General features: G+C 36.0%; 3 protein-coding genes across 6 annotated transcripts; 1 reads left to right on the top strand and 2 right to left on the bottom strand.

Moving 5' to 3' along the window:
• LOC142607607 (uncharacterized) lies at nt 1-26,385 on the top strand. 4 transcript variants are annotated; one of them, XM_075779153.1, is made up of 13 exons: nt 435-576; nt 1,125-1,397; nt 1,484-1,558; nt 2,039-2,097; nt 2,175-2,310; nt 3,111-3,207; nt 3,338-3,404; nt 4,319-4,417; nt 6,332-6,421; nt 7,112-7,266; nt 9,761-9,865; nt 10,186-10,366; nt 26,372-26,385. In XM_075779153.1, the coding sequence occupies exons 2-12, from the start codon at nt 1,154-1,156 to the stop codon at nt 10,325-10,327; spliced, it is 1,269 nt and encodes a 422-aa protein (XP_075635268.1). In that variant the 5' UTR covers nt 435-576; nt 1,125-1,153; the 3' UTR covers nt 10,328-10,366; nt 26,372-26,385. The 4 variants fall into 4 exon arrangements, with proteins under 4 accessions (XP_075635271.1, XP_075635268.1, XP_075635267.1 ...); XM_075779154.1 differs by lacking the exon at nt 26,372-26,385 and adding an exon at nt 896-982 and having other exon boundaries at nt 439-576; nt 10,186-10,528; XM_075779156.1 differs by lacking the exons at nt 435-576; nt 26,372-26,385 and adding an exon at nt 1-123 and having other exon boundaries at nt 10,186-10,528.
• Nucleotides 8,846-9,682, bottom strand: LOC142607608 (uncharacterized). Its single transcript, XM_075779157.1, has one exon. It carries the CDS (start codon nt 9,596-9,598, stop codon nt 8,900-8,902), a length of 699 nt encoding a protein of 232 aa, XP_075635272.1. The 5' UTR covers nt 9,599-9,682; the 3' UTR covers nt 8,846-8,899.
• LOC142607606 (uncharacterized) lies at nt 10,870-18,936 on the bottom strand. Its single transcript, XM_075779151.1, has 10 exons — nt 18,206-18,936; nt 17,926-18,120; nt 17,467-17,813; nt 15,287-15,578; nt 13,711-13,869; nt 12,664-13,029; nt 12,038-12,103; nt 11,816-11,864; nt 11,416-11,539; nt 10,870-11,192 (listed from the first exon to the last, which is right to left on the bottom strand). The coding sequence occupies exons 1-10, from the start codon at nt 18,797-18,799 to the stop codon at nt 11,102-11,104; spliced, it is 2,283 nt and encodes a 760-aa protein (XP_075635266.1). The 5' UTR covers nt 18,800-18,936; the 3' UTR covers nt 10,870-11,101.
• Nucleotides 26,386-26,631: the final 246 nt, after the last annotated feature.

Genomic DNA, 26,631 nt, shown 5'->3' on the forward strand with positions numbered 1-26,631 from the left:
CTTGAAAGAAAGGAGAAAGAACAACGCAAACGTTTAAATAAGGAAAAGAATGTTGGTTCTTTTTGCCATCACTATCCTGATAACCAAACGGGGCAATGAAGAATCATTTCAATGTGGAAATTGGTTAGTTTATAACGCATGATATCATACATGTGAGCTGTGTCTGTCTGTGTCTATGTACCATGTACTTGTGTTGAAGTTGCTTTTTTTGGGCTCCCAGCTCTACCTTTTTAGTTACGTTATAGAATTAAAAATAGCCGTTTTCTGTGTAGTGACGTATGAGCTGTTTGTGTCTTTAGAGATGGTTCGATTTATGGAAAAATGAGAAGTCACATAACATGTAATACCCATGTCACCAAAGTTTGCCACAAAGCAAAGAAATCATGCTTTTGGCCTAAACAAACTGAATCTAATATTAATATATATAGGCCAAACTCAAGTAACAGCTTTTGTTTTCGATCGGTTTCACTACACCTTTTCCGCTTTCTTTTGTTTGTAGTGTGAAGTGTTTATGCATAGATTCGGACAGAGTTTGTGGTATACTAATATTCACCAACTTTCTGATTAGGAGTCAAGGTGAGCTATCAATGACTACTGTTTTGTTTAATTGATACTATAAAGTGGAAATTGTGTATATAGAGAAAAACAAAAGTTGTGGTTTTAAGTTTTCAATGAGTAGAAACTGTAAATTATGAATTTGTAAGAAGCTCCATTAGTTATTTTCATTGATGTGCATTTGATTTCCATATTTCTGAATGTTCTTGGAAGCTCCTGAATCAGATTCTCATGAATTGCCCACTATTCTGGGGGTTTGCATTTTATCTACTCTTTGTTTATGACCTATTTTCTTGAATATTAATTTTCAATTTTACGTGTGTTGGTCTCTTGTGCTTAGAATTTTATGGTTGAGAATATCAAGTATCAATCATCTGCTACCAACTTTGCCATTGGGTTCTCTAGGATGGGAGTCTTATAATTCTTTATACGTTCAGAAATTTCTCTCACACTTATGCATCTCTCAGTGGAAAAGAAAAAAATTTGTGTTGATTGATAAGTTTTTTAGGATGTTTTTCTTATCAAGCTAACCTTAAAATCCAGATAGCAACTCATTTGATCTTGTTCAGGACTCGGAAGAAGCAAAAATTGAGCATATATGGGGTGCCTTGTATCTACACCAAATGACTCTGGTGGAAAAAACCCAAAAAATGCTGGGGAGATAATGGTGTTTGTTCCTGGACTAAGGATTCCTAAACCAGTTGACTTTGTGCTGCCACTTAATGATGGGTTATCCAAGAATTTGGTTGAACGTTTATCTGCTCTAAGAACACGTATTGTTGTCATGGCAGGGCAAGAAGCACCTAGATCTGCAAAATCAAGAAGAATAGCCACACAACATGGTCTGCTGAGTTATAAACATTTCTCCAGTTTTCCCAGTTTTGATTTAGACTGATTAATTACTCTCATAGATTGGCTTGCTATGCAGGAGGTTCAACATTAGCTGATCTTCAGCAGGCTCTTGAAGATTACCTACCAGTGCTGTTGGGACTAGTTTACAATGGTATGTTAATAACAAAGAATTTGCATTAAGGGCAGGAAATGGTTTGAATATTGGATAATACACTGCTCCAAAAAATTCCAATAATGCTTTGTTTGCAATGAAATACATCAGAAGTTTAGTGCCTCAAGCCTCAACCCAACAACAACAACCAAGCCTTAGTACCAAGATTTTGGAGTTAGGGTCAGCCACACATATTCTTTTTCACTATTTTATTGTATCCGAAGTCATACTCTTTGTTACTTCCTTAATTAACATGTCATTTTTTACTACTATTAATGTTAGGTTATTCAGCTAAGCCAACTAGATGAAATAGATTCTTCAGTTCTGTGAAATTAAGAAGGATTTCAAGAACCAAGAATGTTTTCCCACCTCCTTCAGTGACTAAATAAAGCCTTAGTACATGATTTGGATACAGCTTCCTTTCTTTAAGTTTATTCTGGTTTAATATAATTTCTTATTTACTTTTATATCATAATGCAGGTAACAAGCTACAGCATAAATTGCAATTCAGTTGGGTAAATCAGGAGGATGATGCAGAGGTGAAACACTTAAACAGTATTTCAATCCTTTCATAAGCCCTTCAAAACATTTCTGATCCAGATCATTACCTTTGCAGGAAACAACCATGTCTAATTCTTGGTATGAGGTACTTTCAGTTTTGCACTTGATGGCCATGCTAACATTATCACAGGCCAACTTCTTGCTCCTTTCTAAAGCATCTACTGATGGATATCAGTCTAAAGTATCTGAAGGTGTGATTAAATGCTGACTGCAGCACTGTTCTTGATTTCTCTTGAATTATTCCTTATTCTTGATAGAGAGAATGCAGAAAGTATATGATATACAATTTAAACTGAAGGACTAATTTTAACATGCTTTCTATACTGTAGTTGCTACTTTTCCTCCATATTCTGTAACCAGATTCCTTACTGCCAGATTTCTATATATTTGTGGTTTTTCTTAGAAAAAAAAATTATATATTCATGGTTTGTTGATCATTAACTATTTGGTAAAGATTGGACATTTATAGGCATTATTACTGTATTCTCTCTAGATCATGAAAAGTAAAATGACCTTTACAAGTTAGTAAGGGAAAACTTGTATCTGCATCAAGGTGCCCGACTGTTTCTCTCTATTTGACATGCATGAATGAGAAGCTTGCATAGCCGGAACATTGATTAAATTCAATACTTGTAACATTAATAGTCACATTTTTTTGGATTTAGACTTTAACATCACTATAGATGTTCTAGATATATGCCCTTAATTTAAGTAGTATGATACTACTAGTATCCAACACCAATATGTACCAATCCGCTGATCAAACTATTAAGTACATCCTGCCAGGACATGTATAGTAATCTCTTTTCATTATGTTGAATAAATCACATAGTAGTATTCTTGCCATGAATGTTTATGTCCAAAATTGTGGAAATGGAGTTTATAAGCTGTTATTTCATTTTTCTTTTTAAACTTTGTTTACTTTGCACTTCCACATGAAATATTCTTCATTAATGTCACTAATAGATATCATATTTGAGTTCTCTATCAGAGTGCAGACGAAGATCTATTGATTTGCTTTTGAAGGCAGCTGGATATTTAGATTTTGCTGTCAAACATGCTCTCCCTCAGTTCCCACCTGAAGTCAGGTTTGCTGAAATTCTTCTTTAAACACAACCACCTATAGTTTTCAGATGAATTTGAGTTTTCAGATTATTCTTACAACAAACTTCATGCTTTAGAAGGTCAAATTGACTCCTGAACTATTAATTACTGTAGGAAAGATCTACCATTAGACCTGGCAGAAGAAGTGCTAGAAGCCCTTTGCTTGCAAGCTCTAGGCCAGGTAAAGCAATATGGTTTGCACTCCATCTTTGCCTCTATAAAATGGAGAAACTACGCATTCTATTATATATGCATTCCATATTTATTATTTAGGCCATGGAATATCAGAATATTGGCATTTGTTGTAACCTGTAAACTTTTGAAGTTATGCCATCATTTGTTGAATCCATATTACTGAATCCTTTTTATATATATTCCTTGCTTGTGTCTCCAATACATGGATTAAGTATTCTGTAGTTAATGATTGAATACACGTTCAAGTATTCTGTTTGAGTGAGGATTTTATCAGGCCCCAGAGTCTTGCTTTTATTATTTCGAGTTTAGCTTCAGACCAGTGAAATGGTAATATGAAAGATTTTTAACTTTTATATTATATATGGTAGATTTGTAATTATTGTATCATAAGACAAAAATAGATTGCACATGCAAGAAACATGAGCTTCTTCATAGTTGTAATTTGCAACCGTTCCCTGGCCTTTCTTTCCTCTGCCTGGAAGAAATACTGTAAGTGTCATTACACCAAGAGCACCATTCATTCTTCCATATTTTGTGCAATATTGCAATATTTTCCTTTCTAATTTTAAGGACACAAGTGACAGGGTGCAATACAGAATAGCGCTAGCCCAGCTGCTAAAGTAGGCATGAAGCTGAACTAATCAATAAATTTCTATAGACAAAACTACCAACCAGATAATGATACTAAAAGTTAGGCTGATTATTGGCAGTGCAATGATTAGAATGAAATTGAATAGGACCAATTGAAGTATCTAGGGAGTGAAGGATAGATCAACCGGGAAGCATATGGCTATTGAAAAACAGACAGCAAAGAGAATGGGAATTGCATATGGACCCAAAACAAAATCTTTATCTCAAATTGGTTTTCCCTTTTGCCTAATTTATTTTCTAATGATACAGGGAGTTGACATTCAACTTGGAGTGGCTATTGATAGTATACAAGCCACAATGGCAGTGAAACGGAGACTTGCATGTGAGATGGTAAAATACTGGCATCAGGTAGAAATCTGAATCCTTCACTATAAATGAAGCATTATTATACACATTCAAAATAACATCTTATTGGTTCATTATGTTCTTCATTGTCCTTCATGAATGATCCATTCAATAAGTTGGTAGACCGGTTTTGAAGAAAAAGAAAATTGAGGTATCATATTTGGGAGTTGGGACCTAGGAAACAAAATTTTCCCTTTTAGCTGTGCCTAATACTACTTCTAAGTGAAATATAATATTGCTTTCTTTTCCTTTTCCTAATCTGTCCAACACTGCAACACATTGTGGGTGGTAAGTTCTTTGCTGGCCTTTTATAGTATTCTTTCCTGTTTTTCTTTTTGCTCTCAATGTGCCTAATAGCTTCTAAATGAAAGCTTCATGTCCGTATGATACAACATCCCACCTATTATGATTCCGTTCATGCCACATATATGTCTAGTACTCTAGTCACATGGAGCAAAAGCAATACATCAGCTACAAAAAAGGCTTGCAGATTATGCATGCAGGCTTATCTTTAAGCTACCAAATTTGACTTATTTTGAGATAAAGCTAAGAAAAAAGGCCTAACGGTTACCCTGATCATCAAAATTTGAATTGTGTGAGTACCACAAAATGTGGGTCACATATCTTTTGCATTAGATCTGGAAAATGGGAAGACTAAAATAAGTTGACTTCATTGACAAATCCTTGTAGGTGCGCTTTAATGTCTTAGGGCCTGTTTGGTAGTGATTTTTAAACAACAGTTTTCAGTGTTTAAACAATAAAATACTTCTAATACGAATTTTTATAACACTCAAACTCTCATTTTCACAATACTGAAAACTGAACAACAATACTTTAACACTACTACTAAACAGGCCCTTAGTCTCAAGGTTTCTAACATATCTAACTTCTACTTATATGAAATGGGGAATGCCCTCATTTTCCTGCTTTATTTCTTTTGTTTTTTTATAAGTTTGCATATCTTCACCATTCTCCTGGTCTCACAGTTGTCAGCTTCTTAGATTTGGTTTTACTCCCTTTCCCCTTTATCTAGTAATAAGGTAAGCTTGTTTGTCTTCGGGTTTTTGAGTTGGATATCATCATATACTTGTGCTAGTTCTGGCCTCAAGATAGAATGGACATATAGGGAATGGGGCTATGAAGCACGGGTGCGTTTTGGGACTCGGGTGCGAGTGCGAGTGCGGGACTCTGCAATTTTTGAAAAAAGTGGGCGCGGGTGCGGCGGGACTCGGCAATTAAAAAATTATTAAAAATTTTTTTATTTATATTTTCTATATATTATTACAATTAAAATATTCTTAAAAAACATATTACTATGCCTTGATTCACAAAACAAAGAAAGAAGAAGGCAAGAAACACAAAACAAAACACAAAACCAAAAAGAAAACACAAAAAGAAGCAACAAATATTCAAAAGAAATTGAGGAATGATAGATTTAGGCTGTTTGGCCCTCATTCAAAGCCGATTTCAGCTATTCTGGTGAGATTCAAGGCCGATTTCGGCCTGTTTTGGCCGTTTCGGTTGCCGGCCGATACGATCTGATACGGCCCGATTTTGGCCGAATCTTCCCGATTCGGCGTGAATCTAGCCGAGTCGGCGCGAATCCGTGAAAAAAAAAAAAAAACTCAGACGCGACACTGACGCGCGGGCAACCGCGTCGGACGCCGCGTCCCGCGTTGGGCCGAGTCGGACTCGGGTGCGGCACCCTCCCAGTCGCGTCCGTGCTTTCTAGGAATGGGGTCTAGTTCAGTTTTCAAGGTGAAAGCCTCTCGAAAAAGGCTTAGCCATTTCTGAGCAACACAAGGCAGGCTGTTGTCTCATAAGTACTTCATATTTATGTTTATAAGTTTATTTGTGATTGGGAAACCGAGTCGTATATTTACTTGTATATGTTTCTTACCATGCTACTCTCTGCAGGCACAAGAAAACATAGTAAACCTTCCACTGGCAAATCAATGGGGGCAAAAGCATAAGTTTTTTGTTAAGTGGAAACATAATGAGGCCAAGGTATATTTCTTTTTCTTTTTATATCACAACTCCGCATTTGAAACTATTACTTCATGGCATCTTAGGCTTTTTTGGTTTTCACTCATCAATGGTAAGAAGTTGTGTTTTCCTTACTACTCTGCACGGAAACTCCTAAAATCACTAACTAAGCTGCATAAATGAACGTTGGAACTATGACTGTTAGAGAAGAAATTGATAAACAATGACAATGAAGGCTCTGCATAATACACATCTACCATGTTGTAGTCTAATGACGAACGCTGCATATTCTATTAAAGAAGGGAGTTGATAATATGACCCATTACTAGTGTTTACTGCTGCAAATTTAATGTAATGTAAGGCTAAGCTACTCACTCATGTCTTGTCTAATTTGTTCCTCTCCACAAGTAAAATGAAAAAAGCATGGGAATTCTAATGAGATCAATGCTTTGATGATATAAATAGTTTTTTTTTTTTGACATATCCAAAACCTATTTGTTTGACATGTTTTCAGCAATATAGATCCTCAATTCAGAAACCAGTGTTTTTATTGTAAAAGAAGAGAAGAGAGAAGATTACAGCTTTCTGTTTCATAATTGCTATATCAGGAAGCCTTACTTTGTATTACTAGAGTACAGAATTCCAGTGTGCATACTTGGCTATTACATGAAAAAACATGATGCATCCAAGTCTTTATTATTTATCTTTCAGGCTGCTGCATACTATTATCATGGTTTGATCCTTGACGAGGGGAACACAGAAAGATTTCATATGATGGCTGTAGCAGCTCTGCAAGCAGCAGATCAGTTTCTCAAGGAGAGTAAGAAGGCCTGTGAATCCTTCAATATCACACCTCCTTTATCACGGTAGTTGACTGATCTCTCTCTCTCTCTCTCTGTGTGACACATACCATGTAAGTGTAAATGCATGCATCTCACATAGTCAAAAGGTGTACATGTTCAGGATATAAAGCAGTTATTTCATCTAACAAAATGAGGCACATTACCTTGCAAGGAAATGGCAGCATTAGCTTAGCTTTTCAAGAAGATCAAAGGCAAATACTAATGATCAACTAAAAGAAATCAGATGAATTTGCACATACAAAACATACTAAATGACATAACAGGCTTCAATGGGTTTCTGAAAAAGACAAAAACTAGTTTTATTGACTCAACAACAAAATACCAGCAACTCATGATCTCTAAACACCTTAAAAATTGATAGAAAACCCCTCCATGAATCTATCATGTCTAGAAAGCAAATCTAGTAATCAAATATGGAATATCATGCTCATGAACTTAAAAGAATTTCTAGCAGAAAACTATCAAAGCAATCCTAGTTCCAGAATCAACTTTGAAGATCTTGCACAGAGATCATGGAAAAGATCAGAAAATCACCAAAAGCATTCTCTTCAACTAATATGTTTGAGTTTGACCTTTTGCCTTCATCCATAAATCATTGTGTCATCACATAGATTTTGGTTGGTCTATGACAAACTCTTTGCTCTAAGGTTCTCAAATAATACCAGTGGGGTGCTTCAAAATTTTTTTTTTGGGGGCACTTCAGTGTTTTCTAAGGGCAAATTATGACCTGATCTTTATGAAGAACATGTTTGAACCTCAAAAGCTGAAGCACCATAAGCACATATCATTTCCAGGCGGGTTTTTTCATTCTCAAAGGTGCAAGCCTTATTTCCCAGGAGCTTATTTAGAATCACAAGATCACAACAGCGTTTCTTGGGCATCAATCACTGACAAACAAAGCCTTTTGGAACACCTTCCTATTGGTAAAATTTTGCAAACTGCAGGAAAAAAAGAAGTGCAGATGAATCAAGAAACATAAGAAGCTCAAATATTTTATATGGACACCCAACTCAGCAAACACTTGACCTCAAAATCACATCATAATAGGTGCAGGAATCATTTAAGAATTTTGCTAATTCTGTTGTATGTGGTTATTAGAATTGACATATTGTTAAATCAAGTAATCAGTAATATATCAGATCTAAAGAACTCTAAAGAACCATTGGAGGAATTGCAAGATATGGAAAAGAGCTTGACTAGAATCATATTGTCGCCACTGGAGGTTGGAATGAACAAAACCTTGATCCCTAATACAGAGTTTGGAAGGAAACCAGACTCCAAAAGCTCAAGTGTAGTAGCCAAAGAAACATATCCAATACAGTAGAGATGCAGGGCTGAATTATGAAGCACAATGATAAGAGTAGAAGTAAAATGTAAACAAAGGATTTTCATTCATTGAATCTCATAGTTCTCACAGCATTTTCATACGCAGTCAGATTCATTTACCTTCCATAAGATTCACCTTCTCATTAGATCTCCTCTCATTTTCTTAAGCCACTAAAATTCAATTGGACTTTAATGCTAAGATAATGAGTAATTCAGTAACCCCACATCATTCAACACAACACACATATATATCCAACAACAGCATTAACAAATCAAATTAACATTTGAATGAAACAAAGAATTAAATCAATTAAGACATCATCCTAGTTCTCATTATAATCCTTGTCATTCTCAATCCAACCAAACTAACATTGGCCACGCTAACAAGCCTGGAATTCTGAAACAAACCCACAATCTGTCTCACATCGTCATTACCACACTCCTCCACAACGACAACACAGACCCCATTACCCCTCGCCGTTCTCTCCATCTCAGACACAAATCTGGCCGGAAACAAAGCCTCCTCCAAATGCCCAGTATACACCAAATCAAAGATATTGTCAAAGAAGGGCAAGTTATGCGGATCAGCGCGGCTCACTAAAGGCGGCGAGTCGACCAATTCAACCCCAGTAACGTCTAAAGTTCCAAGCTTTGAAAGTGCCATGACCTCGTGGCCAGCCCCAGCGGAGACACAGAGGACTTTGGAGTGGTTGTGAAGAAAACCCAGATGGTGGATTGAGGTGAAGAAGTGGGAAAAGGAGGAGACTTTGGATTGCCATGAGTTGGAGGACCAGAGGCGCCGGTTTTTCTTGTCAATGGGTAGAAGCTCGCGTGGGGAGGAATCACAGGAGGACTTTGGGAATTTGAGGTGGGGTTTGGGAGGTGAGTTTGGAGGGACACAGGTTTGTGGGGTTTGGAGGAAGAGGAGGAGGAGGGTCAAGGTGGCTATGGTGATTGAGACAAAGGAGAGCCTGTTTAGGAAGGTTTGAATGTGCCTCTCCATTACCATTATGTTTTTCGTAGGAGCTGGAAGATGGAGGGGGTGGTTTGTTCTGTTGTGTTGTTGTGTTTCTCATTGCTTTCCTTTGTTTTGTTTTGTATCTTTTAATAAAGTCCGCTAATTTTATCTTATTTATTACTTATTATTATTGTTTTGTTTTTTTGGGTCCAGAAATCCTCCTGTTTGGAGGACTAGCAGCAACTCCCTTTCCGAGAAGATTGCAAAAGACATTTCAAGTAAGGTGCAAATGAATCGGGACACTCTCAATCATGAATTGTAAGTTAGTCTATACTATAGTAATACTATACTGGTTTATCATGTTTCATATATAGCCCCAGATGGTTGTTATGTCAAAGGAATAATAACTAGCTGCAGTTCATTTTGTCCGAAGTATCAGTATGTTGGAAACTTTGTAACATGGCTGGCAGTCATATTAACCAGTATCTGAAAAAGGCCTTGAATTTTTTGGCCAGTGTCCTTCAATTTTTTGTGTGTCTAGCACCTTGTGTCAATGTTGAGCCAAAATAATTGGGTTTGTTTGTTCTTATATATGATAGAAAACAAGAAAATGTTTAATTGGGTATCCTTGATTGCAGGATTGAGCAGACAGCTCCAGCATTGCCAGATTTTGCTTTGTCCCTAAAACCTGATGAGTATAGTCTTCCTTCAGTGGACCCTTCGTGGAATGACATTTTACAGAGTGAAAGTCTGTTTCCATCTAGGCAAGACCCAATTTAAATGTAGCTAGAGAACGTACCAATCATTCATTGAAGGGAGAAGGACACCATCCGTAACTGATAGATTAGTCCAAGTTTAATCAATGTATATATTTTCAATGTTTAATAATCTTTTCTTCCTCTATAATCCAGATTCCTCTTAAGATATGGAGCTTTGCTTCTTAACATTTATCATCATTTTTTACCGTGATTCTACTTCATGCCATACGAGCATAATAAGCGAACTTGCTTTATCTTGCATAGAGTTTGAAATGAACTCAGGATTAACAAAATATTATATTCTGACCATATTTCTATCTTATCTTTCAATGAACTGAGGTTCTGATAAATCTAAGCCTTGATAGGTCTCACATCTTTGAATTGAGATCTTTTATCAATATTAGCACCTAAAATGCTCCCACAATTACTTGTCAAGTGCAGCTGTTGAGTTTTACGAACGAGCACATGTGCAATATATTTGGATGTACCAGTGTTATAACATTCTACTTGGTAATGAAATCCCGTATTGAGACATTCCACATAATTATTTCTTGCTAAATGAAATTTATGGGCAACACCAAATAATAGTCCGTAATATAGATAAAAACCAGCAGAATTTGTAACTGATATCAATGGCATATTGCACCTGATATCAAATAATGATACATTTGTTTTTCCATACCATGTAAAATTGTAAATTGCAGCAATCAACACCAAAAAATCAACATTTTAGATCACGTTTTGAATTAATACACACAAACTAGTAAAGATGTTGCCAACACCATTTTGCAAGTGATCAATTTTGCTCAGATCCATGGCCAGGAATCATATTTAGAGACTTCATTATAAAGGCATACGTGAATGCATCTTCTTGGAGCTTCTCAAATCTACATCCATCAAAATAACAAAACAATAAATTAAGTTATTAGAGAGAAGACATGCAACCGCTTTCGATCAAAGACAGTCGTTTTGAGTTTGAACCGTCTTGAGCCCCACTTATTGAGTTTGTAAAAATAACAGTTAAGTGATTAAATTCACTATGTCCGTTTAGCTTAAACTTTTGGAAAGATTGTGAATGGTTATTGATACAATAACCAGAAAAATTGTTACCTTCCTGACTTCGAAAAATGCCCAGCACCAAGCTCACATTTAAATAACAGTAGGTTATCATCAGTCTTCAGATCTCTCAGTTTTGCCACAAACTTAGCAGGTTCAGAATACATAACACGTGGATCTGTCACAATGCACCAGGGTTCAGATTGAATGAGAAGGAATATACGCATCATATATAAAATTATAACATGTTTCTCTGCTGTCAGATTACCATGCATGAGGGTCAATTTGGCAGACTAACAACCATCCAATGTATCACATACAATGATCATCCAAGCAAACATTAATTTGACAAGATTGTACCAAGAAAGCATGTCCGAAAGTTTAGTGGGCTCCCTTGTATGGGTATTTAACCAGCTTCTAACTCTCATAAAAAGTGTTAAGCATTTATCCTTACCATTTAAACCAGCTGTTACAAGAATGTCAGGATAATTTTGTGCCTTAACCTGCGTAAATATTGTTAAAGGTCAGATCAGAATGAAGAATGATGATAATCTGCAATAATACACAACTCCGAAATCATGTTTAAATGGTGAAAATGATGACTAATCTAGCTTCACAGTTCAGAGAAAACTGGTCAACTACATGTAAAGGAAACACAGAGTTGTATAATTCTCACATTATCAACAGGGGAATATGACTTCATGTAGAAGTAGAACTCCTCCTTCCGAGGGTCACCCCATTCCTGCATTAAGAGAAAGTAATCAGCTACAAGTAGATTGTCTGCATCAGCACTATCAATAAAATATAACCAGATCTACTTGCAGCACCCACTGAGAGTCCATTAAAATCTTAAAATCTCAGAGACAGGAGGAGAATGTGAGATAAGTACATCAGTAGAACCATGAACAACGTAAAGAACCACTCACAAACACAAAAATTCTAATCAAAGCATTCCAGTATCTCTATAGCACATATGAAAATGAAAGACCTCAAATTTGGGTGATCCTATCTTAGAGATATAGCCTGGTATAACAATAAAACATGGTCCACAAAACAAGAGACTCATCACATGTAAGGCATAGCTGCTGGTATAGTGTCTTATCAAATGGTAAATGCATGGATGTACTTATGCTTGTATGCACATCATCTCCATGTTCATATCTGCCTGCACCCTGCATTACAAAAGTTTACTAGAAGAACAAACTCACTAGTCACTTTCTGTGTTTGACAACCCAAAATTTAAACATTTTCAAAGGTTGAGATAGCAATAACAACAGAATCTCATGAGAAAAAGAAACACACCTCCCACTCTGAAGTGGTAAGAGGGATAGTTGGATCCAACATTGTAGTCAAAACATCTACAAAAGGTACTCCAGCCACAGCAGCCTTGAACAAATCAGGCCTCATATTAAGAACAGCACCAATAAGCAATCCTCCTGCACTTCTTCCATTAATGCACAATTTTTCCTTTGAACAGTACTTGTTTTCTATTAAGTACTCAGCACAAGCAATAAAATCAGTGAAAGTATTTTTTTTCTTCAATAACTTCCCATTCTCATACCACTGCCTTCCCATTTCACCACCTCCACGGATGTGAGCTATTACATAAATAAAACCCCGATCTAACAAAGACAGCCTTGATGCCTTGAAAGTGGGATCTATGCATATCTGTTTAGAACAAGAAATTTTGAATTATAGAGTGAGTCTGAATGAATTAATTGAGTACAAGTGAAAAGCAAAAAGAAAAAGAATAGATAAATGGGTGAACATAGCATCCAGACCAGTTTGCATGAACATAACCAAAATGAACAGCCAATTGATGAATAATATGTTCATATAACAGAAGGAAAAAAGAAAAAGAAGTGTTTGATTACATTAAATAAACTTTTAGCAATGCATTGATTGACCACTGTACTATTTCCCATGATTGGAGAACAGTGACCTATTAGACCAGAAATGTAGAACAGAATCCAGGAATGTAACCTCTAATTAGGACGTTGAAGCTTCTGATGAGAGTCAGGAGACCCCAGAAGAAAGGAATGGATAAAACAAGTGACTTAAACTTCAAGTTGCAGAACATTATAATTAAAAGGGCAAGAGAACTAGGAATAGTACACCAGATCACAAAGTTTTTCCTGTAAAATGGATATTCCAAGTGGATAATACATAAACATAATGCATCAAAACAGCATTCTACAACAACTTTGATCTTTGAAAATCATATTTTGTTAAAATATTACATAAAAAAAAAACAGTTGCCACTTTTTCCATTATCACTATGGTATTAAAAACATATAAATCCCTGTTTGTTCCAGTATCCTCAGTTTAATCTATGAAATAATTCATTACCTCATAAGAACCATAGCCATAAAGTAGTAATGGATCTGACCCATCGAGTTTCACAAGATCCTTGCGATAAACAATTGATATTGGAATCTGAGTACCATCTGGAGCATTCGCCCATTTTCTTTCAATAAAATAATTCGAGGCATCAAAACCCCCCAACACCTGGGCAAGAGAGAGAGAGGAGAAAATTACTGAATTATGATTTACAAAAGTAGCAGCAATATATGAGACATAATCTAAGATATTGCACAATAGATTAACCTATTTTTATGTTATTGCAACAGAAAAAACTAAAAAGCATTCAATCAGTACATGTATGTCAGTCTAGCATGCAAATATATCTAACACTAAGATATTGATGGTAACAGTCTTCATTCATATTAAGTTCTTTAATATTAAACAAGAAATACAAAAATTGACATACATAAGCCTCAACTATTTGGTTTAACTCCATTTTTGATAACATGAACCATGCAAATGCATACTTGTAAGATGAAGTCAACCCTCTCAAATTTCAGTCTAGATCAATCTAAACTTCAAAGCTATTAATAAAAGCAATAAAGAACTCAGGGAGGATGGGGAAGAGTGATGCAAAATTGCAAATCCTAAGCAAAAGGAGGTCTCTATGACTTTCAAATAAACCACAAGTCCCAGGAGATGATATCAATAAGATTGGGTATACACTTCATTAATAAAATCAATTAGAATTATGTTTCTCTTGATCATCAAGAATTTTCACACCCTTACAGTAAAAAAATTCATACAATAGTTTTAGCAAGTTTTGAAAATGAAGTATTCTAAACATTTTTGGAGATAATAGAGCAGGAGAGGTTATTGTAAGAGAAGGGGGGTGGGGGGTGGGGTGGGGGGGGGGGGGAACGTTGTTGAAACTTTTTTATTTATTCATATTGCAACAAGAATTTGAGAGAGATACATCTAATCATCTCAAATATGTGAAATTTAATTTGATCAAATCATCTCAAAAATTTTGAAATATGTGTTTGTATGATCTTTTTTTTTCACAAATCTATAAAAAAGCAATCAATAAAGTTTTTGTATCCTCTTTTTGGTAATTTTTTTCCAAGAATAACCTCACCGATTCAATGTATGGTTTTCTGCTACCCCCCACATTTAAGGATTCTTGGCTTTAGTTAATGTTCTAGCAAACGTTAAGGAAAAATTTAAGCACTGATAAAATGAAGCAAGGATGTAAATTATGAGGTCAAATCACATGTACACACCTAAAGGACTAATTCAAATTTATGTCAAGATCTTGATAAGTTCCAGCTTAATATAAGCAGCAAGCACACTAATTTAAAATCACAGGAAAATGAGTGCCTCTCTGCGAGCATGCACACAATTCCATTAACAGAAATCATGCTCATAGAAAAGATCGGAAAAGAAAACAAGACCATTATTTTATATTACAAACAAAAATTTTATAAAGAACAAAGCCCTAGTACACACGTAGTATACTTGAGCCCCACCAAAAATTAACTATATCTATTGCTATAAGCATGTAAATCAGATGTCGATTCAGAACACAATAATTTGAAAAGGATCTGTTCATATGGCTTACTGTTTCAATCTTCTTCAAGACAGAAACGCCTGTCTTCATATCATAATCATATACAGAGGGAGGAGTCTTCATTGAGCTATAATCAAATCGTAAAATGCTGGAATTAAACTGTGACTCTGATGGATCCACTGAGTATATGGGATCAATAAACTCAACAAGATGACCACCTTGAAGGCTCTTAAGAGGTTCTCCAACATCTGGAAGGCCGTAAATAGTTACTTTTGGTAGACCATTTTCACGCTCGTATACAACGAGATGATCGTTAAAGAGTTGTATATCCTGAATTTTTACACTGGACAAAATTCAAATGTCATAAGTTTTTTTACCACGGAGCCTCATGCCCTCCAAGAATATTGAGGGACAGTAGCTACAAAAGATAATAGCACAATACATGCAAAATTTTCTAGAATGGATATGCAACAAATTAGTTCACAATATGACAAAATTACACACACATCCTTGTAAGTTGTTATTCCTTTGCTATCCATATAAATTGAACCTTTTAAAGTAGGACATAGACATAGACATAGAAGGATAAGTGGTTAGAGCAAGTGCAAATTGCTAACAGTTGGACAAATATGTTTGCTTAGAGAACATTTACCTAATTACCGGGACAAGGCTATGTTCTGTTCCCTATGCACGCATTTTTTTTTATCACCCCTTTTTTTAGGGAGAGTGACAGAGAGTGAGATCCCTTAATATAAATAACCCAACTGATAAAGACATCCATTATGTGACAAATTATATACGAAGTAAACATGTTCCCAGCATAAGCTGGAGATATTGAACCAAGGTACAGAACCTCATGTGCCTAGCATAAGGAAAAAAAAAAAAAAAAACCACCACACTCTTATCCGAACCCCCCCCCCCCCTCCCCTTTCTCTCCTTCCCCATACTTGGAAAGCATTTCTGAGTTTTGGACCTCTTTCCTTTCCCAAATGTGTTGCCTTCTCTTTCTTAGTCTTTGTCCTATCCTTCACAACCTTCATATTTTGCTTTTTCCATGTAAGTACTTTCCTTCCCATATAGTAGAGGTATCTGCTTATAAGCATCTGCTGAGTTTTGGACCTCTTTCCTTCTAGTACATCTAATCAGCATAATAGAGCAGTAGAATGATAAATTTAAAGTTCTAGTAAACTTATCCAAAAAAAAAAAAGTTCAAAATTCTAGTAGTCATCCCAGGTTTCCCTCTAGTATATCTAATTGCATAATGGAGCAACAGAACGATAAGTTCAAAGTTCTAGTAGTCCTTCAAGTATGTTCTTCACATTTCCGGATATACATCCAAGTGACTTTAGGTATGTCCTTCACATCTCCGGATATACTTATGTCCTTCAAGTATGACTAATTTACTATCAATTTTTCTGCAGAGACTTCAAGGGTTCAACCTATAGGAGAAGAGGGTTTCCACTTTTCAGTGGAGGGATGCCTCATTCTGTAGCCAACTTTTGTCATTTGATTAGTGTCCGTTGTGTATCTGTTTTATAAAGGACTAGTTATTACTGGCTATGTTAGGTATGGATTTGATGTAGAATTTTGTTTTCATTGAATCTATGACAATCCTTTTCCTTGCATTTATAAGTCAAAACAAGGAAATTGACCTTTAGAACATTGAACACCACGAAGCATGAGCATATTATCTAGATTCGTAAATTTGTTACTCAGTAAAAAAAGATGAGCTTATAGGATCAAGCATGCCTAGATTTTCTATGATTAACATGCGCACATCGTGTAAAGTTGGGAGAGAGGAAAGTTCTATAGCTTCAAGGATAGGAGAACAAATATAACATGTAGCATCAGCAAAAGTGTACTATTGCAAAAGATATTACAAACTTTCATGTTAGCAGAAAATTTGAGACAATTTAGAAGAAAGAAGAAACATTTCAGGTATTTTGAATTCTTGCCACTTTTGAATTTAAGAATTCACAGTAACTTTCCAGCATGAATTGTATTGAACTCTGAAAAGAACTAATTTTGATCTGATAGTCCATGACAGGATGATCCAAAATGTCAAGAAGTAAACAATTGAAATTAAAGCAGAGGGGTGTCTGATTCTATAAAATGTTTTTTGATCACATGCAGATCTACACTCTGTAGGTATATAATACAGTTACTTTATTTGTTTCATATAATACATAGAATGTGTTAGCAATGTAAAACTTGTAGGAATTGATAATTACCTTTGTCTGTGTGGAAGAAGAAGCGTAGTTGCATTAGTATTATCCAGAGGACAAGCTATGAGTTCAGAATTGAAAAACTCATCACTCCTCCTCTGGATAAAAAAATGATTCCCACGATGGCTGACTGAGGTGTCAATGCCATCTACACGAGGTGTGAGAACTTTAAGTCCATCTTCAGGGTTTGAAACATCAAGATAAAAGTTAAACCTAGTATTTTTACTTTCAGAAGCAACAAACAAAAACTTCTTGCTTTCAGAAGCTTGAAGATCAAGAGAAAAGGTATCATCTTTTTCGTAGTAAAGACAGGTATCGGTCGATTGCTGTGTTCCCAATTTATGTAACCATGCCTGTGGGCAATAACAACAGAGCATTAGCAAAACAACTAACAAGCCCATTAATAGTGTAATGTAATTTAGAATGAAATGTGCGGGAAGTAAAGAAGGAAAGAGAAGAACCTACCTTGTGAGGGCGGAGAATGTCATCCATGGTGATGTAAACTAAAGAGGCATCACTAGCCCATTCAAGATAGGCAGTGACACCCACAAGAGATTTATCCACAGTAGCCCCAGTTTCAGCATCAATGACATAAACAGTGTAGATCTCATCTCCTTTAGTGTCCTCGGCATACGCCACCAATTTGTTATTGGGACTAACCTGTAGTGTAGTGTAGTGTAGTGTAAAAAGCTTTGTAATTTGAGAAGCAGCAAACTGAGATAACAGTCAAAGAGAAAGAGAGGACCTCGAAAGCATCAATGCTATAATAATCGTAAGATTGAGCCTTGACATTCTCGTCCAAGATAATATGTTCTTCTTCTTCTTCAGTATTGGGCATGGTGTCGTGCACAGAAGGTGGGGCGTTGGGATTGGGTACAGGGCGCCTACAGTGTTGAACATACTCCTTGCCCTCAAGAGTCCTCTGGTAGTAATAGTAAGGCCCTCTTTGTACAGGGGCAGACACGTCGTCCTCTTTGATCCTCCCTCTGATCTCCGCATACAGCTCATCTTCAAACTTTTTGGAATCGGACATGAGGGAATCGGTAAAGACGTTCTCTTGTTTGAGGTAAGAGAGCATGTCGGGATTGGAGCGAGAATCGTCGCGGAGCCAATAGTAGTTGTCGACCCTGACGTCGCCGAACAATTCCATCTTGTGGGGTACCTTCTTTGCCACAGGAGGCTGAGGCTGAGTCTGTGTGGTCATGGTGGCCGTTGATCGGACGACGGAGGCGTTGTTAGAATTGGAAGAAAGGGAAAGAGAGAGAAGCAGTGCGTAAACAACACCTTTTACACTGCGCTGATGATGATTTACAACAAAATGCATACTCCTCATCATCATCACTCACTATTTATACTCCCTTCCCTACTATTACGCTAAACCCTTTTCTTTTTACTTTTTTTAAAAAAATTATATTTTTATTCCTTCCTTTTTTTTTACGCGGGAAGCTTTCAGATTGGATTGGTTGGAATTGGATGGATTCGATTCTAAACTATTATGTCTAAAACTAAAAACAGTAAAAAAATTACTACTGGTAGTATTCTATTTTAGTACTAATACTAAAATAAAAAATAAATGGGTAAAACACAAAGATAAAGAAACACTGCAACTGCGTTGGGAGTTGGGAGTACTTTTCTGCTCAACTCCAAGACCAAAACCATTCGTGTTGTTGTTGGAGGAAGCTTCTGTGCAATTGTGCTTTTCTGTGCTTCACGTGGAAAGAACATAGCTAAATTCCGGATAAGATGAAGTCATAAAGAAGACGAGAAAAGTCGCTTGTTTTAGTTATGATAGCCTCTCATTTTTCTCCATTTTCTGCTTTCTTTTTTCTTTTTTCTTTTTTTAATTGAAACGAAAGCATTCTCATTCTGATAGAGGGAATTCTGTCTTTACCGTAAACAATAACACAAAAAACATTTTAAAACATGTATAATATATATCCGGGCTCCCATTGGATTTACTTTTCCTATCCTTCCTCCTTTGCCCATAGCATTCAAATGTTGAATATGATGCTAATCCAATCAAATTTACCTGGAATCAATGATTGATTAGTAAACATTTTGGAATTTCCATGACTCCTAAACATTTTGGAATTTCCATTACTCCTCTTTTTTTTCTACGCCCAATGTATGTAGTCAGAAGTCACTCACTTTTATCGCATGCACTTTGCATATGTCACGAGGCTCTTTTTGGGTTTAATAGTTTTATTTTATGGTAAAAAAAAAAAAAGTATGCGTTTTTATTTTTTATAAATAATTTTTATTTTGAAAATTTAATTTATAAGTTGATAAAGTAATTTGAAAATCAATAAGATAGTGGCTCTGTTTTTTAGGTAATATTTTAGTGGGAGTTAGAGTTGTATGTTTACCAGATTGTCATTTAGTTTTATTTTTACTTAAACATAAGGGTGTAGGGGCATTTTTGAACAAAAAATGAGAATCGCAAATAAGGAAAACTCCTTAAATAATAGTATAGAAAAAACAACTTTGTGTCTTCCATTAATTTTTTTTTCCTTTTCTTTTTTTGTACGATTTTTGTTTTAATAAACTTGGTGTGATTGTTTAATAAACGTGGTGTGATTGTTTTCTTCTCAACTAAACAAAAAAAAAATATTTTCAATCCCTCCACCTTTACACCCTCCCAATCAAACACAAATAGGAAAAAATAAAATATTTTTTATCCTCTCACTTTTCCATCTACTCTCCATTTTTTATTCTCCCACTTTTCCATCATCTCAACCGAACAAACCCTAAAGTCCAAAAGTGTACATGCTAAAATACATGCCATAAGTTCCTCAAAAAAAGAAAAGAAAACACACACGCACACGCGCATACACACACATACACACATATATTAATAGGTAAAGTTGAGAGAAAATCTAATTAGGTTTTAAATTGGATTCCAATTTTTGTCTAATTTTGCCTCACATGTCCTATTTAAGTTTTTTAAAAATTTTGTCCTAGGTGAGTTAATGAAGTGTAAAAGATTAATGGTCTAATATAAATAAATCATCAAAAACTTAATAAACAAAAAAAGAAAAGAAAAAAAAGAAAGAGTAAACTCATGTGTATATCTAAAATAAATTTAAAAAAAAAACAAGAGAGAGAGAGAGAGAAATTTGAATCCCTACAAGAGACGACTAAATTTTTGGCTTCAATAGAAAATATTTATTGATTATAATTTGTATTAATAAATCTATATATATATATATTATTAATAGCCAAAACTGAGAGAAAATTCAAATTCTAAATTTGAGTATAATTTTGCACCATGTGTTTTATCTAATTTTTAAATTTGTGTGTCAAGTAAATTATTATATGCAAAAATCAAAAAAGTCTAAATTCAGTTAAATTCTAAATTGAATTTTAATTGGAGTTTAATTTTATGTCATGTGTCCTATCTAATTTTTTAAAATTTTTGTAACAAGTAAATTATTAGACACAAAAACTGAAAATTATAAATTCAATTAAATTATATATATAATTATAATTATTTTAAAATATATTAGTGTATATGCACGAAGTTACTTATTAGTTAAAATAAAGATAAAAGAAGCAAGTTAAAATTGGATTTGATTCACTACAACAACTACACCCTATAATCACAAGCATCCAAGACTGAGCCGCCTCGGTCAGAAACTTCATGTATTGAGTACACAAATCAATAAATAATAAAGGTCTTATCTACTAAATCAAGGACAATATGAGAGATTATAATACACACACAAAAGCACATAAATTAATATAATATGAAGGCAGCCTAGGTCTGGACCAGACACGCGCTCTCCTCAGTGCTTCTTTAATACGACACTCTCTCTCAACAGCAAATCACATTTTCTTTCAACCGTGTTTCTGTTTTTCTTGGATGACTGAAAGTACGATAGACGTTTCTGACCAAGACATTTAAAGACTTCTAGAAGTGAATATTTCCTAAATTTGTTTAATAACTGATTGTTGGACCTTAAGTATAATTTTACCCTAGAGAATTTGTTCTTCTTGCAGTACCATAAAGGACCATTAGCCCAATTAATTAAGTGTTTGCTGGGCTTTATTGTCGTTTTTTTGTCAAGGTACAACATTTATCTCTTGCTTATACATGCTTATCACTATACCGAATGCTTTTGGATTTTACCATAAGAGCTCATCGTTGAGTTTTAATTTGGCTACCCCACATTATACTTGGAAGCATCAAAGTTTTCTCCCAATAATTAGTAGGCATTAAGCCACCCAACTACAAATTAACTAAAATACGGTCAAACTGTATTGCTCAGGGGCAAAATAAAAGAAGCTACAGTTTGCGTTACTTATGTAAAAAAAATTGAGTTTTGCCTCTATGAAAAAAATGTACATACACACCTATATACATCTGTATATCAATATACATGTATGTATACAGATATATGAGTGTATATATAGGTGTATATACATTTTGTAAAAGGTTTATTTATATTTTTATTATTTTTTGAAGGATATGACACATGGATTTTTGTAAAACTTACTCCCTTTTGGGGTTTTTTGAAAACACGGGCTAAAGACAAACACTTTAAATAAAAACAAAGTTTTTTGTCACCCTTTATAACAAAAAAAAAAAAAAAAAACGTGATGAAGGATGAATGCATGAAGACCCTTGTAGGGTTGTAACCCTTAGGGTATAGGTGGAGATCCTATTATGTGGATGAACCTTGGTTCATTCTCTAAGGGTTAGTATAAAACAAGTACAGAAATAAAGAACCTGTTTAAAATGGGTGTGGCTTGTGTCCAGTGGAAGTTTCCACTGGACACGTTGGATGGTGGACACATGTCCACTCTTGGACACATGTTCGAATCCGGACGTGTCCAGCAAAAATTTCCATTGGACAGAAGCCTTACTCGTTTAAAATAAATGCACCTACAAAACAAAAGGAAACAAAAACACTTTTCCCTTGACTCATTTTGAAAAAAAATCCTACAAGGCGATCCTATCTTAGGCTTGGATGTTCACTCAACAGAATCCTCACGGATTAAGCTAACTAGGTTCATTGTATGCAAGGTTGGTTAAGGGTAGGACCTAAATACTAGAGAATGGGAACCTTGATCATCGTATTCTACCCCTCATAGAGGTTGTGGAGATAGAGCGGATCATGGGCAATCGTTTCAAATCACCTCAAGGCTACACAGATAGCTACATGAGGCTACCTACTATGATTGCCAAAACTATCTAAGGTTAGAGGTTAGCTTATCCAGCATCGCCTTGGGCCCGAGTTCGACCTATATGCAAAGGAACATGTCATGCAATTTTTGAAAAATAAAGGGGAAAGCTTTTTGGCTCAACAAATATGTATACAAAGTTCTGTAGAAATTAAGCCTCTATCTTATGGTTTTCACACAATATGAAAAGATTGTGACAACTATCAAATAACATATGAGCATGGACTATGTACAAAAGTTTGTGGGAAAAAGAAAGAAGAACCTTTCCACTATGTAAAACTATAAACTAAACAAATCAATATTTATTTTTTAATGAAATAGAAATTAGTTAATTAAGAAGGAGCTCCGGAACACAAAATCTAGGTCACCCCAACAAATGGTCCCTAGGTCACCCCTTGAGGGTCAACGTAGTACATGAAAAGATTCAACCCAAGCTTAACAGAATGCAATAATGGAGTTTACACAGTAACACACTCAGAGAGATGCTATGAACTCAGATAAGAGGAAGAAGAAGTTACAGAGAGAGAGAGAAGAAGAAAATTCTGGAGAAATAATTGCTTAGCTTATCATTACACTATTCCACAATATATATATATACACAAGAGTCAATAACTGTCTGATCAGAGTTCCTAAAATCACGGGATTGATCCGTGAATGGTGGAGAGAAATTAGGAACTAAGAAACTATTAATAACTGCCTAATAGACTCAGATAATACCAACAATATCTTATACAAAATGCAACGTACCAACAACATAATGACAGACACATGAAATGCAGCGTTTCATTAAATATAAAAGCAGCGTTTCATTATGTACAAGTTTTCATTTGAAAACTAGCCATTGGACATAACACTCTGTTTTCCTTTGGAATTTGTGGAGCTTCTGGAACTACTCTCAACATCCCCCCTCAAACTCGAGGCAGTGTCAGCCAAGAGTTTGCGACGCAGAACCAGAAAGTGAGGACCAGGCAAGGGTTTTGTAAAGATGTCAGCGAAATTGTCACAGCCAGAGATGAACTTGATCCCCAAAGTACTGCGAAGAACACAACCTCTCACATAATAGTAGTCAACCTTAATGTGTTTGGTCCGGGAATGAAAAACAGGATTAGAGGCCAGAGCAATAGCAGAATTGTTATCACACCAGAGGATGGGAATGTGGGGAAGAAATAGCTTAAGGTCCTTAAAGAGTGTGCGAAGCCAAGCCAACTCAGCGGCGGTGGAAGCCAAGGCGCGATACTCGGCCTCTGTGGATGAACGCGAAACAGTGGACTGTTTCTTGGAAGACTAAGAAATTGGGCTTGAACTAAGGAAAATTAACATGCCAGTGGTAGATTTTCTGTTAGTAGGATCGCCAGCCCAATCTGCGTCAGAGAAGGCTGAGAAAGTAAGAGGACCAGGAGCAAGGTGTATGCCAAAATGCAAAGTACCCCTCACATAACGAAGAACACGCTTGGCTGCCTCCAAATGAGTAGTAGTGGGATGATGCATAAATTGACATAGCTGATGCACACTGAAGGCTAAATCAGGACGTGTGAAAGTTAAGTATTGGAGAGCACCCACTAAACTCCTATATTCAGATGGATCAGGCAAAACAGAACCATCAAAGGGAGTAAGGCGTACATTAGGACAGCAAGGAGTCTTTGTTGGCTTGGAATTCTCCATTTTGAACTTGTGAAGGACATCGGAAGCATACTTGGATTGACATAAGGTAAGCCTAAATCTGGAAGGCATAATTTGAATGCCCAAGAAATAGGAAAGAGCACCCAAATCCTTAAGCTCAAAAGCCTGACTGAGAGCAGTAACTAGATGAGAGACCTGAGAAGAAGAATTGCCTGTGATGATAATATCATCAACATACACCAGGAGTTAAATAATGATCTGATGAGATTGATAGACAAATAAAGATGAGTCTGCCATGGAAACTTCAAAACCAAGATGTAACAATTGAGAGGCAAATCTGTCAAACCAAGCCCGAGGGGCTTGTTTCAAGCCATACAAGGACTTATGTAACCTACAGACATGATGAGGAAATTGTTGATCCACATAGCCTGGTGGTTGTGCCATGTACACTTCCTCCTTTAGAAAACCATGGAGAAAGGCATTGGAGACATCCAATAGCCTGAGCGGCCAATGAAGACTCACTGCAATGGAAATGACTAATCTCACTGTAGCTGGTTTCACAACTGGACTGAATGTCTCAGTGTAGTCCATACCTGCCTGTTGATGAAAGCCCTTGGCAACCAACCTTGCCTTGTAGCGAGCAATGGTGCCATCACTGTGCAATTTCAGCTTATACACCCATTTACAACCCACCAAATTGATGCCAGGGGGAGCAGGAACAAGAGACCAAGTTTTCTGGCGATGCAAGGCAGAAAATTCTGCATCCATAGCTTGAACCCATTGGGGAAACTTAGAAGCAACCTTGTAGGATGGTGGTTCAGTATAAGTGTAATCAAGCATAGCCTTAAAACAAAGTTTAGGCTTAGTGATACCATTTTTAGACCTGGTTGTCATAGGATGGGAATTGACAGGTATGAGAGTAGAAGCTGAAATATTTTGGGAGGAATGTTGTGAAGTAGGGGATGCAGGTGGTAAGGGAGGAGAGGGAGCTGAGACAGGAGGTGAGAGAGTGGTAGGTATAGGCTGTGACTGAGATGAAGAAGGAGAGTGAGACAGAGATAAGGGACAAGGAGTCGAAACAGGTAAAGAACAAGAGGAAGGAGTGGATATTTAGGGACCTAGGATAGAGGGCTGATTGGAAGAGTGAAGGTACAAGAGATTGGATAGCCATATATCTCGAGTTGGTGGTTTGGAGGGTGTAACAGAGGGAGATGTAAGGGGAAAAGGGAATTTGTGCTCATTAAACAACACATGCCTGCAGGTATACAATTTGTTAGTGAGTAAATCAAGGCACAAGTAACCCTTAGAAACATTGGAATAGCCTAAGAAAATGCATTCAGCTGTTCTGTGATTGAGTTTATGTTTACTGTATGGCCTGAGGTAAGGGTAACAAGCATAACCAAATACTTTGTGGGAAAAGATATCAGGATTATGACCATAGAGTTTAAGCCAAGGTGACAAGAAGTCTAGAGATAATGTAGGAAGAAGATTGATGAGTGTTAGGGCAGACTGAACAGCAAAAGACCAATATATGGAAGGAAGAGAGGCTTGGGAAAGTAAGGTGATTGTGGTTTCAATTAGGTGTCTATGTTTCCTTTCAACTAAACCATTCTGTTGAGGAGTGTAGGGACAAGAAATCTGGTGTTGAATTCCATTGGAAGACAGAAAAGATTCAAAAGACTTAGAGGTAAACTCACCACCTCCATCTGATCTGAGAACCTTAATGGTAGAAGAGAATTGGGTTTTGATCATAGCATGAAACAAGACAAATTTAGAGTAAACCTCAGATTTATTAGTGAGCAAATACATCCAAGTAAAACGAGTGAAATGATCAATGTTGAGCCAAAATAATTGGGTTTGTTTGTTCTTATATATGATAGAAAACGAGAATATGTTTAATTGGGTTTCCTTGATTGCAGGATTGAGCAGACAGCTCCAGCATTGCCAGATTTTGCTTTGTCCCTACAACCTGATGAGTATAGTCTTCCTTCAGTGGACCCTTCGTGGAATGACATTTTACAGAGTGAAAGTTGTTTCCATCTAGGCAAGACCCAATTTAAATGTAGCTAGAGAACGTACCGATCATTCATTGAAGGGAGAAGGACACCATCCGTAACTGATAGATTAGTCCAAGTTTAATCAATATATATATTTTCAATGTTTAGTAATCTTTTCCCCCTCTATAATCCAGATTCCTCTGAAGATATGGAGATTTGCTTAACATTTATCATCATTTTTTACCGTGACTCTACTTCATGTCATACGAGCATAATAAGCGAACTTGCTTTATCTTGCATAGAGTTTGAAATGAACTCAGGATTAACAAAATATTATATTCTGACCATATTTCTATCTTATCTTTCAATG

Source organism: Castanea sativa, chromosome 8, assembly GCF_040712315.1.
Source record: "Castanea sativa cultivar Marrone di Chiusa Pesio chromosome 8, ASM4071231v1".
Classification (NCBI taxonomy): Eukaryota; Viridiplantae; Streptophyta; class Magnoliopsida; order Fagales; family Fagaceae; genus Castanea; species Castanea sativa.